Source organism: Bos indicus x Bos taurus, chromosome 9 (genome assembly GCF_003369695.1).
Source record: "Bos indicus x Bos taurus breed Angus x Brahman F1 hybrid chromosome 9, Bos_hybrid_MaternalHap_v2.0, whole genome shotgun sequence".
NCBI lineage: Eukaryota > Metazoa > Chordata > Mammalia > Artiodactyla > Bovidae > Bos > Bos indicus x Bos taurus.
Window position 1 is genome coordinate 89,182,067 of NC_040084.1, and position 16,686 is coordinate 89,198,752.

At 40.8% G+C, this 16,686-nt stretch overlaps 1 protein-coding gene across 3 annotated transcripts in view; it reads left to right on the plus strand.

The window, feature by feature from the left end:
• ESR1 (estrogen receptor 1) overlaps positions 1 to 16,686 on the plus strand; it is a 410,506-nt gene that overhangs the window by 154,948 nt on the left and 238,872 nt on the right. For all 3 annotated transcript variants that reach the window (XM_027551868.1, XM_027551866.1, XM_027551867.1), the window contains exon 3: positions 8,798 to 8,988. In XM_027551868.1, coding sequence (XP_027407669.1) covers positions 8,798 to 8,988 — 191 coding nt within the window. The remainder of the gene's footprint in view (positions 1 to 8,797; positions 8,989 to 16,686) is intronic.

A 16,686-nucleotide genomic window follows, 5' to 3' on the forward strand; every position in this document is an offset into this window, starting at 1 on the left:
CGTTCCCTGGAGGTGACATCAGATCCCATAGGTTAAGGGCTCCATCTCATGAGATCCCCTCACTTTAAATGCCGGTCAGAAACAAGCCCTGGTTATCACCTGTGTTTCTGACCAACTGGCTTTAAATCCTAGTTTCTGCTTGGGTTTGATTAATTTGCTAGAAAGGCTCAAGAACTGAGAGAGACCTTTTGCTTGCTGAATTACTGGTTTATTATAAACATTTGACTCACTAGCTCAATAGCTAGAAGGAAGCGATGCATAGGGCAAGACATGGGGAAGGGGCACAGAGCTCCCATGCCTCTCTAGCTGCCCCACTCTCCCCAAATCTCCATGTGTTCACTTACCCAGAAGCTCTGAACCCTCTTCTTTTGGGGTTTTATGGAGGCTCCATTACATAGACACAACTGATTAAATCATTGGCCACTGGTGATATATACAACCTCCAGACCCTCCCCTTCCCCCTGAATCAGGTGGGTAGAACTGAAAGTTCCAACCCTCTAGGCTTGGCTGGTTCCCCTGGCAAACAACCCCCCTCCTTAGGTGGGGTGCAAAAGTCACTTCACTAACATAACAAGAGACATCTTTGTTGCTTTCATCACTTGGGGTTTTAGGAGCCCAGTGGCCTTGCACAGACCAAATATATATTTCTTATTAAAAAATCACAATATCATAGGAAGTGAAGACCTCTACTATAATTGGGGGAGTTTGGGGTCCATCTAACCTAGCTCATGAGGGTCAGCAAAGCCCCGGGGAGGAAGTTAAGTTTAAACTTTGAACTGGAGGATGAATATGAGTTCTTCAGCAGGTGAGGAAGAGACTGTTCTAGGCAGAGGGAACAGTATGCTTGAATGCCTCAGGTGGATTACTAGCCCAGGGGCCAAGACTGGGAATGCAAGGGTAAGAGCAACCTTTGGGGGAAAGATCCTGACTTCAGTTTTGTACACATTAAGGTTGAGGTTTCTTTGGGTAGATCAGTAGGAGCTGCAGAGTGGGTCGTTAGCATCTAGGTCTGCTGTCCAGGAGAAGAGTATGAGAAGGCAGTTTCGTGTGGCCACACACAGGGCTGAGATACCCACAAAGAGCTGTCAGCTGAGAAGGTGAGGGCTGGAGGCAGAGCTTCAAGGAATATTGACATTTAGGAGCCTGGTGAGGGAAGGAAATGCATAGTAAATATCAATAGTGGTGGAGTAGTCGCCAGTGAGATCTAAGTTGGTGTCCAGAGAAGTGGTGAAGACTTTACCTGCTGTAAGAATTTAAAGCTAAGCCAATATGAGTTGGGATACATAAAATAAACCTTACGGAATGTGGGGAAGGAAGCTTGGTTTTATCTGATAGCTGAGATGTCTATATGATAGGCAGTGATTATGTGGGGAGCATAGTGTGAGCAGTCTCTCAGAGGTGGGTTTGATAAAATTTTGCTCAGGAAGCTACAAAGAGATCAGTACTGACTGGAGCAGGGAATTCAAGCATTTGGGCTTAATTTTATTTGCTGATGATTTTTTAACTAGAATTTCGCTGGTTTATGACTCCCCTAAAATTATATGTAGAAGTTTGAGAATTTGTTTGTGTGTGTTTTCTAGATAGTTTCAGAATTTTCATTAGATGATCAAACAGGTCCACGAGCCCCCAGAAGGTAATTATTTCTGGGTGTAGGCAATGAGAAGTCATTGAGAGATGAATGTTTTCTTTTATGACAGTTCTTTGGACATTGGTTGGCAGGGTGAGTTTGAGGAATGATGGGAAACTGAAACTGAGACTGTTAGTTGCCCAGGCATGTCTGACTCTTCGCGACCCCATGAACTGTAGCCTGCCAGGATCCTCTACCCATGGGATTTCCCAGGCAAGAATATTGGAGTGAGTTGCCATTTCCCTCTCCAGGGAATCTTCCCGACCCAGGGATGGAGCTCCAGTCTCCTTCATTGCAGGCAATTTTTTTATCTTCTGAGCCGCTAGCGGGAGACAGACATAAATTCTAGTAACCGAGACATGGAGTATTGTTTTCTCAGGCAAGAATGATGAAAACCAGAATGCAAAGAGGCATAGGCCTTGTGTTTTGCAGAAACGATGGACTAAATTTGATTATGGATTAGATGCAGGAGGTACATTTAGCAAATGTTTATTAAGGACCTACTGTGTGTCAGTTAAAATTGGGAGCAAGTGAGACATGGTCCCCACCTTCATGGACCTTCATGGCCTTCACAGGGAGCATATATTTGTCAATAATCACTCAAACATAGGGCTGGAAATTGTGGTAAATGCCATGAAAAGAAAGTTCAGGGAACTTGGCTCACAACAGTGGGAACTTGGTGAGGGAAGCTCACGAAGTTATTCCACTAGCACTCAATTACTCCCACATTTCTAGAGAGTGGGTATTTGTTGGTTCCTTTAATTTAACTTTGCAAAAATATTTCCTTTAGAAACCAAGGCTTTAAATTTTTTTCTTTCAGTGCTTGGCTAATCAGGGGAATAGAGCTTTTGGATGGCTGGTACCATGATTTATGGTTGGAAAATCAACGGTATTTGATTACATTGAGCTTCAAACTTTTCCTTTGATTAATGAAAATCTTCCCGGCAAATTCTTTTTATTAGGCTCTGTTTTTTACTTGGTCCAAGAAAGTGCACTCTCTGACCCCAATATGAATGCCTTCCAACATCTCTCTTAAATCATATCAAATATGTAATATCAGTGGGGCATCCATTTGGAAATATCAGGTTGGCCAAAACGTTTCTTTCCTTTGGTTTTTTAAGTAAAAACAAAAGACACGTATGCCAAATATGTTGCTTTTTTTTCTTTCATCTAAAATGGCTGCCCCCAAATTCATCAGTTCTAATAAAATTTTTTAAAAATGCTCACTGATATGACAGCTGTTGCATTACTGTCTAACAAAATTGTTTCAAATGATATTAAAGAAAACATCTAGAGCTGGCTAAAGGAAAAAAAATTGAACTTTTTAGCCAACCCAACATGTGGTTGTCAAACTGATGTAATAAAAATGGAACTAAATCTAAATCAGTTGGGTTCCCAGTTTCCATAGTTGCAGTGGTGGTGTCTTTTGTTATCTGATGCTCTCCAGCTTCTGCTTTTCCCCTGCCATTACTTTATTCCACTCCTTAGTCATTTATGTGCATCAGAGTTGCAACTTGTTAAGTCACTGATGCGAAACATCCCTCCATGTCTCACTCAAGCATCTACCCTACTTCTTTTCAGAGAATCCTTAAAGGTATTCTGTAGAGCTAAAGAACAGCCACAAGACTGGAAAAAGTCAGTTTTCTTTTCAATCCCAAAGAAAGGCAATGCCAAAGAATGCTCAAACTACTGCACAATTGCACTCATCTAACACACTAGCAAAGTAATGCTCAAACTTCTCCAAGCCAGACTTCAACAGTATGTGAACTGTGAACGTCCAGATGTTTAAGCTGGATTTAGGAAAGGCAGAGGAACCAAAGATCATATTGCCAACATCCGTTGGATCATTGAAAAAGCTAGAGAGTTCCAGAAAAACATCTATTTCTGCTTTATTGACTATGCCAAAGCCTTTGACTGTGTGGATCACCACAAACTCGAAAATTCTGAAAGAGATGGGAATACCAGACCACCTGACCTGCCTCTTGAGAAATCTGTATGTAGGTCAGGAAGCAATAGTTAGAACTGGACATGGAACAACAGACTGGTTCAAAATAGGAAAAGGAGTACATCAAGGCTGTATGTTGTCATCCTACTTATTTAACTTATATGCAGAGTACATCATGAGAAACGCTGGGCTGGAAGAAGCACAAGCTGGAATCAAGATTACCGGGAGAAATATCAATCACCTCAGATATGCAGATGACACCACCCTTATGGCAGAAAGTGAAGAGGAACTAAAAAAAGCCTCTTGATGAAAGTGAAAGAGGAGAGTGAAAAAGTTGGCTTAAAGCTCAACATTCAGAAAACGAAGATCATGGCATCTGGTCCCATCACTTCATGGCAAATAGATGGGGAAACAGTGGAAACAGTGTCAGACTTTATTTTTTGGGGCTCCAAAATCACTGCAGATGGTGACTGCAGCCATGAAATAAAAAGACGCTTACTCCTTAGAAGAAAAGTTATGACCAACCTGGATAGCATATTGAAAAGCAGAGGCATTACTTTGCCAACAAAGGTCCGTCTAGTCAAGGCTATGGTTTTTCCAGTGGTCATGTATGGATGTGAGAGTTGGACTGTGAAGAAAGCTGAGCACTGAAGAATTGATGCCTTTGAACTGTGGTGTTGGAGAAGACTCTTGAGAGTCCCTTGGACTGCAAGGAGATCAAACCAGTCCATTCTGAAGGAGATCAGCCCTGGGATTTCTTTGGAAGGAATGATGCTAAAGTTGAAACTCCAGTACTTTGGCCACCTCATGCAAAGAGTTGACTCATTGGAAAAGACTCTGATGCTGGGTGGGGGGGGGGGCAGGGGTTGGGGACAGGAGGAGAAGGGGACGACAGAGGATGAGATGGCTGGATGACATCACTGACTCGATGGACGTTGAGTCTGAGTGAACTCCGGGAGTTGGTGATGGCGTGCTGCAATTCATGGGGTCACAAAGAGTTGGACATGACTGAGCGACTGATCTGAACTGAAATGAAAGAGAGTAGTTGATATTGGTCCTATGGAAATAAAAAAGCCCAAGGCAGATAGAGGAAGAAGAAGAAAGATTGCCCTAAGTGTAATAGAAGCACTTGCTACCGGTGAGGTGTGAGGTTAAGAGTTCTGGGTCTGTGATAGCTGCAGTCGGGCAAGACCAGGCAGAGGACAGCGGGAAGAGATGAGTCCAGGATCCGTAAGTAAGCTCATCCCTGGGGACTGTTCTCACCTTGGGTTGGTGACTGGCCCACTCTTGTGTCTTGGTCTGAGTCCAGACTGGAGACCTCCCACTCTGTGTCTTTCCACTGCAGTTTACCTGGCCAAGTTCATCTGCATTCTGAGGACACAGATCTCTATCTGGATGCAGTTGGGCCAGATGAGCTTGGTTTAACTCAACAGCCTTGACTGTTGCATTTTAAGGTGTGACAGGGCTTCACAGCCTGTGAGAGGACCTCACTTGCCCTTTTACTTGATCTGGATTATATTATTATTTTTTTTTTTCATGAAACCCTGGCTTGGGAGTCTTTGTAGAGCAGGGCTGAGCTCAAATGATGACTGACAGTGTTATTCACATGAGTTTCCCAATTGGATAAAAATGTTGCTTAATGGAGAGGAGATGTGGCCAATGTAATATCCCCCTCATCTTCTCCGAAGCCTTCTGATCTCACACCCTATGTCTACAGTGAATTTTCAGTACTCCAGGGCTATCTGAAAGATAAAGTGTAGATGAAAGGCACTTTGCTGACAGCACACCACTGTGCTGGGTCTGGGAAAAATGGGCTTTTGCTCTTACATCTTTTACCAATATTCTTAAAAACAGTATATGCATAGCCTATTATATTGTTTTGAAAATTGTTATATTATCAACTCAGCCATTGATTAATTCATTTGCTATCAATATTTATTGAGTTCCTATTCTGGAAGAGGCTTTGTGCTATGAACACTCAGAGTTCCAACGATGAATAAGACACAGGGAACCTAGTGGACAGCAATGAAGACGAGAATGTACAATTGAAGGAGTGATAATGTTGTAAGTAGCAGAAGAGAAATGAAGGCCGGCTATTGAATTCAAAACAAGGATATATTACCTCCAGTGTATGGGGATTAGGGGTAGCTGATAAGAGAGGAATTCATGCATAGATGATGCTAAGTGAAATAAGCCAGTCACAAAAAGACAAATACTGTGTGATTCTGCTTATGTGAAATATGTAGAGTATCCAATGTATAGAGACAGAATGTAGAATGGTGATTGCCAGGGGCTGGAGAAGAAGAAATGAGTTGTTGTTTAATGGGTAAAGAGTTTCAGTTTTGTGAGATGGAAAATTTCTGGAGATTGGTTGTACACCAATGTGAATATACTTATTGCTGAATAGCACATTTAAAAATGGTTAAGATGATCGATTTTATGTTATGTGTATCTTACCGCTATTTAAAAAAAAAATACAGTGTCTTATTATGCAGGGATGGGTGGAGGATACTTAATACCTTGGAACTTCTGTCCATGCACATACTATTCATTCATTCATTCATCAAATGTGTATTGAATGCTTCCTATGTGTTAGGTGCTAAGCTAGTTATTAATATAGGGCTTAATACTTAAAGCACTTCCCTCATAGCTCAGATGGTAAAGAATCTGCCCGCAATGCGGGAGATCCCGGTTTGATTCCTGGGTTGGGAAGATCTGCTGGAGAAGGGATAGGCTACCAATTCCAGTATTGTTGGGCTTCCTTTGTGGCTCAGCTGGTAAAAATCCGCCTGCAGTGCAGGAGATCTGGATTCAATCCTTGGGCTGAGAAGATCCCCTGGAGAAGGGAAAGGCTACCCACTCCAGTATTCTGGCCTGGAGAATTCCATGGACAGTATAGTCCATGGGGTAGCAAAGAGTTGGACACGACTGAGTGACTTTCACTTTCAGTACTTAAAAAGCTGTATAAGACACCAAGTTTGTGAATGTCACACTTGCTAACCACCCCTTCCCTCTCTAGATGCTAAGCTTCTATAGTGAAATATTCACAACTGCTATCTGCTGACTTGACTTGTGCATGAGATGTGAGTAAATAAACAGTAAAAAGATTTGAGGTTATGTAGGGGGGTGTGGATGGCATGGTGATGAAATGGAAAGAGATGGGTAAGAAATGAACTACAGGCAGTGCTTTCTGAGGATATTAAAAAACAAAGAACTCCTATTTGTGGCTGCCAACCCAAGAGCTAAGTCATTTAGAATGGAAAAAAATTGACTCAACCCAAGGAGCTAGTTGTCTTGTGAATATGGCAAATGTAGTTTGAGGACCACTGCCACAAGATTGTGGACAGTATTAATAAGTGAGGAGAGCAGGGAAGGACTGCAAAATTTGAACTAAAAGGAAAGATATGCGTGCTAAGTTTAGTTGTGCCTGACTCTTTGAGACCCCAAGAACAGTAGCCTTCCAGGCTCCTCTGCCCATGGGATTTTCCAGGCAAGAGTACTGGAGTGGGTTGCCATTCCCTTCTCCAGGGGATCTTCCCAACCTGTGATTTGAACCCGGGTCTTCCACATTGCGGCCAGATTCTTTACCATCTGAGTCACCAGGGAAGCCCTAAAAGGAAGGTCAAGGCTTGTGAAAGGAAGGAATGGTGATGGGCAGGGTGGTCTGGTTATTTGGGCAGTCAGTGGAAAGCAGGAAGTGTGAGTTTCCTTAACCAAGAGACCCTGGAAGTTCTATCTTCAGTTCACTTTATCTCATCTTATTTTCTTTTTAAATGTCATAGGCTTCATTCCATTTCTCCTTCAAATAGTTTTCTACTTCTTTTTTTCCCCTATATACCCTGGACAACTGTTCATTCATTTCAAGATAGTATAGAGTGCCAGCCACATACCAGGCACTGTGCTGGGCTCCGGCCACACGCTCCCCAGCCTTCTACCTTTATTCTGTTGTGCATGCCCGGCAAATCCTGGGGTCAGGGTAATTTCTGCTCCTATACTTGGCTCCATGAGCGATACAAACCTAGTCTCATCTACTCCTTTCCTGATCTCGTTTCTCCCTATCTTCTTCAAGGTATCTTCAGTGAGGCTGTTCCTTCTACCTGTGTCTTTAATCCCGACTGCTTTACTTTTCTTCCTGACTTTATTCTCTTTTCCCTTCCTTGTACCTCCCACCATTCCCTGCCTGCTGGCCCATTCAATCTGCGTGACTTCTCAAGTTCCCTCCAGGGAGAAAATCCTTTCTCATCTTTATATTCTTCAGTGACAACCCTATCTCTTTCTCTTTGCGTTTGCATCAAGTTCTCAAAGAAATGGCCCTCATTTATTTTTATTTCCTTACATTCCATCCACTCTCCAGCCACTGGGTTGGCTTGTACTGTCTACTGAGACTCCTTGCCAAGTGTTCTTCATGTCAAATCCAACTTCACTTTATCAGTCTCTCCTTTTTAAAGCTTTCTACTTCTTTAAACTTTTTGCTTCCCCATTTCCTTGGGTCTCCCAGAACTTTTGTTTGTACTTTCTCAGTTTCTTTTCTGAGATGTGCTTCCTCCCTAAAAATTTTCAAGGCTGGTGTAATCTCTTGTGTTCTTCTGTTCTTCTCATTCTGCATGTTCTTGAAGAGGAATATTGAACATTGACTAGTATGCTCAAGTTATAGCCAAGTCTAAACAACTGATACCTAGGGTTATCTGATAACAGTGACATAAAAATCTGAATTATCTTTCTGCACTTGTTCTACATGGCTCATTAGTTCATCTGAGTTTCAAATGTTCCCCTTTTTTATGCTTTGTCTCCACTTTCTAAAGACCCTTAGCATGGTCTGGAATTGGAATGAGCATTGGTCTCTAATGGTTCTGAGTTCATTGTGAACCCTTAAAAAAATGAATAAATCTAATAGAAACCAGCTAATTTCATTTTGTCATTTTCTGAATAATATATTCTGGTGTAGGCAGTCCATTTTTTAAGCAGATTTGCAATAAACAATTTCCCCTCAAGGTTAATATAATAGGCAAACACCTTTTGCTGCAACAGACGGTTGCAGAGGTAATGAAAGATTAGCTTACATTATGATTCATTATTTCAAAATGTCAGAATAAAGTGGATCTGCTACATCTTCCAAGCCTCTTATTCTTTAGAGGATAGTGCATGTTTTACTTTTCTAATGTTAATGGATTCACTGGGTTTTTTTTTTGTTTTGTTTTGTTTTTTCTCCTATTTTTTTTCCCCAGGCCAAATTCAGATAATCGACGCCAAGGTGGCAGAGAGAGATTGGCCAGTACCAGTGACAAGGGAAGCATGGCCATGGAATCTGCCAAGGAGACTCGCTACTGTGCAGTGTGCAATGACTATGCCTCAGGCTACCATTACGGAGTTTGGTCTTGCGAGGGCTGTAAGGCCTTCTTCAAGAGAAGTATTCAAGGTAATAGTGTGTTGCAAACAACTCATCCCATTTTTTAATCCTAAGAGGGGAAGCAACAGAGGAAGACATATGATCAGGAAACGCTAATACCTAGTGAGTGCACTAGCATCTATGGTAGAAACATGGAGAAGAGATAAGGTCCCAGGAGAAGGAGTTGGCAAATGTCAGGGCAGTTGTGGCTGAGTAATTATGCTTCCTCCATCTGGCAAGATCCCAACAGTCTTGAGCAACTCTACAGGAAGAGGATTTCAATAGCTGGTTCTCTGAGCCGTTGTCTGTGCCATGATTGGGGGATGGCAAGTGGATCTTTGTGTGTTGTAGGCAGCTAGACTTATGTGATGTCGTGTGATATTAATTATCCATACATAGTTATTTCTCCAACTTGGCTTTGCCTAGATAAGCATTGTGTTCTGATCTGTGCTCCAGACCAATTCTAATTTAACGCATTCTTCTCTTGTTCTTCTTCCACTTCTTTGTTGTCTCAATGGAGAACATGACCTTTTGCTAAAATGAGAAGACTCAGTAATAAGGGATGTATTATTTGTACCAAACAGTTATTAAGTATGCACCCATAACATTTCATTCATTTCATTCGCAGTGTCTGCTTTGACCCTTTTCTTGTATATCGTTTTCCAAGTGCAGTTTCTCTGATAGACTGCCAGCTACATTTCATTTCTACTCCAGGAGTGTCTATACTTTTGCTATATTGTCTATAGGGGATGCCCTGGGGGTGGGCCACCAATCATTTTTACTACCTAAAATATCTATACGAAAGATCCTTTGAGAAGAACAGAGGTCTGACAGCAGTCTAGCTGGATTAATCTTTTGTCTTAATACTGGACCATTTTTCTCTGTTCTTATTCCTTTACCTTTTGGCTTAAGCAAAGTTTAGTATATAAGCACTAAGAATATTTCCGATGGAGTTTTTATGTGATTCCCTGTATAGAAACTGAGACTGAAGTAACTTGTTAAAAACCGGACTCTACTAAATTAAGAGGTACTGATTGCAGACACTTTTGAATAGAGAATGAATCACTATTCTCACAGACTTTTTGCAGTAGCTCTTCACTGCCCTAATGTGGGGTGAAAGCTGGGGAATGATACACACTATTTATTTTTCCTTCCATTGCCAGTGGATGGATTTTTTAAAAGGCTATTCATATCTTAATAGAGCAGTGTGTGAGGTCAACTTGGTCCATTTACAAAGCACTTTTTTTGGACAGCTATTACTTTCTACATCTTTTAGAAATCTACTGTAAGGCTTGGACCTTTTTTTGTCAGCATTTTACTAAAATTTATAATATATGCAAGTAAATTTTTATATGAATATACGTATCAGCATAGACTATTTAATTTTTACTAGCAGACACTATTTCATTTAGGAAAATTATATCTGTATTTTGGTTTAAGTTAGTATAAATCCTTAAAGGTCTTTTGACAGCCATCTTCATTTGTGGTCCTCCTTTTTATTTACTTTTATATAATCTAAGATATCATATTTTTTATCAGGCATTTAATCTGACATGGAGAAATCATCTGACAGAGGCAGATTTAGTGGATAGGTTCAACCGCAAACTTGGGCAAGTCATTTATCTGAGACTGAGTTCTCTTATCTATAAAAATGATTTAGAAGAGTGGTCAGCAAAGGTTTTCTGCAAAGAACCAGAGAGGAACTATTTCGGCTTTGCAGGTCATGCAGTCTGTAGCAGCTGTGCACCTTTGGCATTGCGGCAAGAAGTCACAGGCGCTATATAAATAAATGGATGTGTGCCAACAAAACTTTATATACACAAACAGGTAACTAAGTACAACTGGCCTGTGGGCCGTAATTTGCTGACTCCTGATTTAATGTATGAAAAGAGAAATTGATGATTTCCAAATCTAATGTTTTATCTGTTCATGTTTATTGAGAACTTACTCTGTACCTGTGCTAGATGTTCTGAGAGAAATAAAAATATGTGTAAGACATAATCCATAATCCCACAAAATTTAGAATTTATTTGGGGAGGAGGCAAAGGTATTTGTTCTCATGAGAGAATTAGAAAGTCGGTATAAAGAGCTATGCTATGATACAGATAGGGAAAACAATACATGAATATAGGGAAAATATTGGCAGTTATAGATGTAAAAAGACTGAGATTGAGGGTAGAAATGACCTTCCTCCAAGGAACAGTGACAGCATTTTCACATAGTTCTTTTTATCACAGAGGTTCAGCATTTAGGATTGTGCTGTGTAACACCATGTTGCACTTAGTATTGTCTGTAGACATCAAGGCATCAGAACAGAAAACAGAAAAAAGACTTAAAGATGGGGGAACCTTATAAGTCATGAAGTCCCCTAATGGATTAGTTTGTTTATCGAATGCCCCTACTAGGCAAAGCACTATGTGAGGTCCTGGAGATATAGTTATAAGCAAGACATAGTCTTTATCCACATAGAGCTTAAAGGTAGTACAAGAGATGAACAAATAAACCAGCAATTAAATTACAGTATAATAAGTACCAAGACAGGTTGAAATCAGGTCTTATAGGGTCCAAGCTTCACTCATTCCTGGTGGGGGTTTAGTCAGGCTCTCAAAGAATGTTTCCTGTTTTAAAATTGTCTGGAGGATTTTGCAAGTAAGCAAAAAGAAGGGCAGGATGAGTATATGAAAATAGAACTGAGTATGTGAGCAAAGACTAGGAGATAAGATAGAGTTTGGGGAGTTCTATGAATAAAAATTAACAAAATTAATATACAATTTGGTTAAACAAAGGCATTCCTGGGCCATGCATTTATTCTTAGGCTGTGTAAAAACAAAGTAATTTACTTCCTTTTTACTTTTTGTGGCATTTCCATCTATTTGATTTGTTTGTGCACGTAAAAGGAAAACACCAGAGCAATAGAGTCTTTCTCATCATAGTCTTATTAACTTGGAGCTAAAAAGTTTTGCTGAACTTCTATGACTCTTTATAAATCACACTGGCCCTCAAGCCTATTTAAGGACAGTGAAGGGTCTGACATGATGCAGGTAGAAAGTTCTGAAGATGCTGTAGCTCTCCCTGCTTTTCTTCTTACTTAAGAAAAGAGCTAGAAATGAGTATCCATCAGATTGCTCTAGTGTTCTAAGTGTTTAGTTGAAGAGGTAAAGTGTTTGACTTGAAAACATACAGAGTTTCATCCCCTACTTAGTGTGTGAGCTTGATCACTCAAGACATTTAGTAATGGCTTCCAGTCAAACGTACTTTTTTTTTTAAAGCAAAGTCAAGGACATGACTTAAAGGAGATGGGTGAAATTGGATATTCTCTGAATTTATTAATCATTGCAGGTAGAGAGGCAGTGTTCCTTAAGATGTATTGTAGGCAGAGACCCTTGGATGAGTTGTATAAACTCATATGTATATATAGATATATATACTAAATAATAAATAAAACAAACTAAATACATATAAATAAATATGAATAACTATTATTATATATAAACATATGAATAACAAATATTATTTATATATAAATAATAAATATATTATATATATAAATAGGTTCAGCAGCCAGGTACTAGGGCTTCCCTGGTGGCTGCAGTGCGGAAGACCCAGGTTCGATCCCTAAGTCAGGAAGATCCCCTGGAGAAGGGCATGGCAACCCACTCCAGTATTCTTGCCTGGAGAATCTATGTGCAGAGGAGCCTGGTGGGCTGCAATCCATGGGGTCACAAAGAGTTGGACATGACTGAGCGACTAACACTTTCACTGTCACTTTCAGCAACCAGGTACTTCATCTGAATATTATTTGGAGGAAAAAGGACTCCACAGAACTTGCTGCTTGGTCATAGTATTACAAATAAATGTTATAAAGGCCCATATTATAAATGGTCATGAGGCACAGTGGAGGCTCAAACCTATTATACACCCCTAGCTATGCTGCCACTTTCTCTTTTCTTTCTAAGGGATCTATGGAAGATGCTTAACATGACACCAAATGGACATGGCCCAGGCACACATTGGGGCTTAAAGGTTAGCTAAGGCCAGAAGGACATGGTACCAATTTGCAACACAGTGCGGGTCCCACAAGGACAACAGATATTCTGACCCATCAGGCCTTAGAAAGCTTCAGGGTGAGAGTCCAGCACCCTGGATAGCTCCCTCAGCAGCAGGGGTGAGCAGAGACTGACTTTCCACGGAACCTCAGGCCTGTTCAGCTAGTCTGTGAAAAGATAACTTAGTTCCTTTGTCCTTAGGAGCTCACTGTTGTTTGCCCAAGATAGTTTAGTTTTTATGTTTAGTTTCCCATTTCCAGTTGCCTTCTGTCTTGACATGTGCACCCCTGTCTAGAAAAGGCCAGAGGATGGGGTAGAAGTGGAGGCTGCTCTCTTGTTACAGAGCTGTCTTATCTCTGGAGTCCTTTCAGGGATATGGCTCAGAGTTGGTTCTGGCAGTACATTCACACAAAATTCCTGCATTTTTGGTCTCCATATTTCCCCACTTGCCCCTCCACAGTCTAGTCTCCACACAACAGCAGCAGAGATATTTCAGATGCGTTAATCAGGTCACATGCTCTTGTACTTCAAACGCTCACTGCTGTTAAAGTCCAGATCCCTTTCCATGACTTAAAGTACTCTGCATGGTTGTATCCCTGCTCACTTCTCTCCCTATCACTGTAATCCAACCAGGTTGGCCATACTTCTCTTCCCCCAACACACCGCATGCGTTCCTTCTTCAGCACAAGCGGTTCCCTTTTATTTTTTTCTTCGCTTTCAGCTCTCTACTTGGTTGGCTTCTTATCATTCAATTCCTGTCCAAGATTGTATTCTCAGAGAAGTGTCCCCTGATTATGTCACCAAAAATAACCCTATAAATCTTTGCCTTCAGTGTTTTTTTTTGTTTGTTTTTAAAGTACTTTTCTTTAAGGTCCTTAAACCCTTAATGAACTTTAAAATTTATTCACTTGATTGATGATTATCTGTCTGCAACAAGTGCCAGGCTTCCCTGATGGCTCAGTGGTAAAGAACCAACCTGCCAATGGAGATGATGAGGGTTCGATCCTAAATCAAGAAGATCCCCTGGAGAAGGGAATGGCTGCCCACTCCAGTATTCTTTCGTGGGAAACCCCATGTTCAGAGGAGCCTGGCGGGCTGCAGTACATGGGGTCACAGAAGAGTCGGACACGACTTAGCAACTGAGCACACATGCATGCAGCAGGTGCCATGGTCAAATACTCCTGCCCACACTTGGATGGAAGCTCAGTGAGAGCTGATTTCCGGCCTTGTTTGTTGCAATATCTCCCATGACTATAGTCATGTTGAGCACACATCTGTTAAATAAGAGAATATGGCAAGAAGTCAAAAGAATGACAGATAAAACCTATAGGAAGACCTCAGAAAAGGGAGTTATTTGATTAAGAGAAGTTAGCAAGAGAAGTGTTAATGCAAGTGGTATGTTTGATATAGGCCTGAAAAGAATGGAAGGATTTTCATAGGCATTAAGAAGTTTGGAGAAGAATTCCAGAAATGTGAAATAGCATAAACCAAGAAATGCACAGTGGAAATTGAGTAAATCGACTGTGAAAGAACCAAGGGCTTCTTGTCTTCTCCCTGACTCTTTGCTTTTCCTCTTCATCTCTCTACATGCAGGCATTCCCCAGAGTTTGCAGCCTCTGTTCCTTTCTCCTTCTCATCCGTGTATCTGCCCAGCTTCCTAAGCACTGTCATATATATCTGTTATGGTAGGGGTCCGCAACCCCTGGGCTATGGACCAGTACTACTCCACTCTGCAGGAGGTGAGTGGCGGGTGAGCGGCCAAGCTTCATCTGTATTAACAGCCGCTTCCCATCGCTGACATTACCATCTGAGCTCAGGAAAAAAGTTCAGGGAGCCCACTGATTTTGCATTATGGTGAGCTGTATAATTATTTCATTATACATCCCAATGTAATAATAATAGAAATAAAATGCCCAATAAATGTAATGGGTTTGAATCATCCTGAAAATATCCCCCTCCCCTGGTCCATGGTAAAACTGTCTTTCACCAAAATGGTCCTGATGTCAGAAGGTTGAGGGCTGCTGTGTTATGGGTTGTATTGTGTCCCCGCAAAAGATATATTGAAGTTCTAAGCCCCCAGTACCTCAGCATGTCACCTTATTTGGAAATAGGGTCATTGCAGGTACAATTAGTTAAGGTGAGGCTCCACCATACTAGAGTGGGGTGGAGCTGTAATTCAAGAGGACTAGTGTTCTTATTGGAAGAGGAAACTTGGACAGAGATGATGGAGAGAGATATTGAAGTGATGCATCTACAAGCCATGGGATCATCAAGGATTGCTGGCAAATACCAGAAGACAAGTTATTCTTTCTTGCAGGTTTCAGTAGGAGCATGGCTCTGCTGACACCTTGATTTCAGACTGTTAGCCTCCAGAAGTGTGAGGTAACACTTAATGCTGTTTTAACAATTTTGTGTTAGCAACCTTGCTACTTCGTGACTCCTGTGCGTCCCCAACACTAGCTCCTTCTGACCGCCTTTATATCAGTTCCCTCAACAGTCCCCTACGTGTCCAGACTTGGAAGCATGGAGCTTGTTATCCTCATCTTTTCAGTTTGCACTCCTTCCCTGATGGTTCCCATCAGAGGCGTTGTGTAATCCTGTTGAGTCTATCTCTTTAATGTCTATCCATTCAGCTCCCACTACCCAGAGTTTGCCCCATTAACTTTCATCATGATCATTGCAGTAATTTAATTTTTTTCTTCTGCCTTCTCCATTTAACTCATTTACTTCATTTGGTTTCCTCCTTCTAAACCTGTCTGCACACTCACAGTCTATTAACATTAGCAAATCACTAATCATATCAACACTTTGCACAGAATTCTCTAATGACTTTCAGGGCCCACAGAATAATCCTTTGACAACCAAGCATTCAAGGATTTCCACAGTCTTGCCCTAGCCTGTATTTTTAGTTGTTTTAAAGTCACCATTTCTACTTCTGAAATAGACTGTCTAGATTGGGCTACTTGCTGTTACTCAAACATAATCATCCCATTTCTTTGCTGGGACTTTCTTTCCAGATCTACCTGTACAATTTCTTTTTGTCAAAAGTGTTTGTATCAAACCCCTGATGTTAATGCAGAAGTTCTGTCTCTCCTATGACCCTCCATATTATAGTCAACACTTTGTATCTGTGGATTCAACTAACTCCAGATTGAAAATAGTAAAGAAAATTTCCAGAAAGTTCCAAAAAGCAAAACTTGAATTTTTCTTGTGCCAGCTAACTATTTACCTAGTATTGACATTGCATTTACAACTATTTGCATTTACATTATATTGGGTATGATAAGTAATCTGGAGATGATTCAAAAAATACTGGAGGATTTGTGTGGCATATATGCAAATGCTATGGCTATTTTATATAAGGCACTTGAACAGATTTTGGTATCCGAAGGGGTCCTGTAACCAATTTCCCAAGGATACTCTGGGATGATTATATTTTGTTCCCATTGCCTAGGATGGCAGGTACAGACATATCAGGTTTTATTGCACTTTGATTTAGTGCTCTTTGCAAATACTGTGTTTTTACAAATTGAAGGTTTGTGGCAACCCTACATCAAGTGTCTTATCTGTGCCATTTTTTGAACAGCATTTGCTCACTTTATCTCGCTTTATTACATTTTGGCAATTCTCACAATATTTCAAACTTTTAAATTCTTATTATGTTTGTACAGTGATCTGTGAT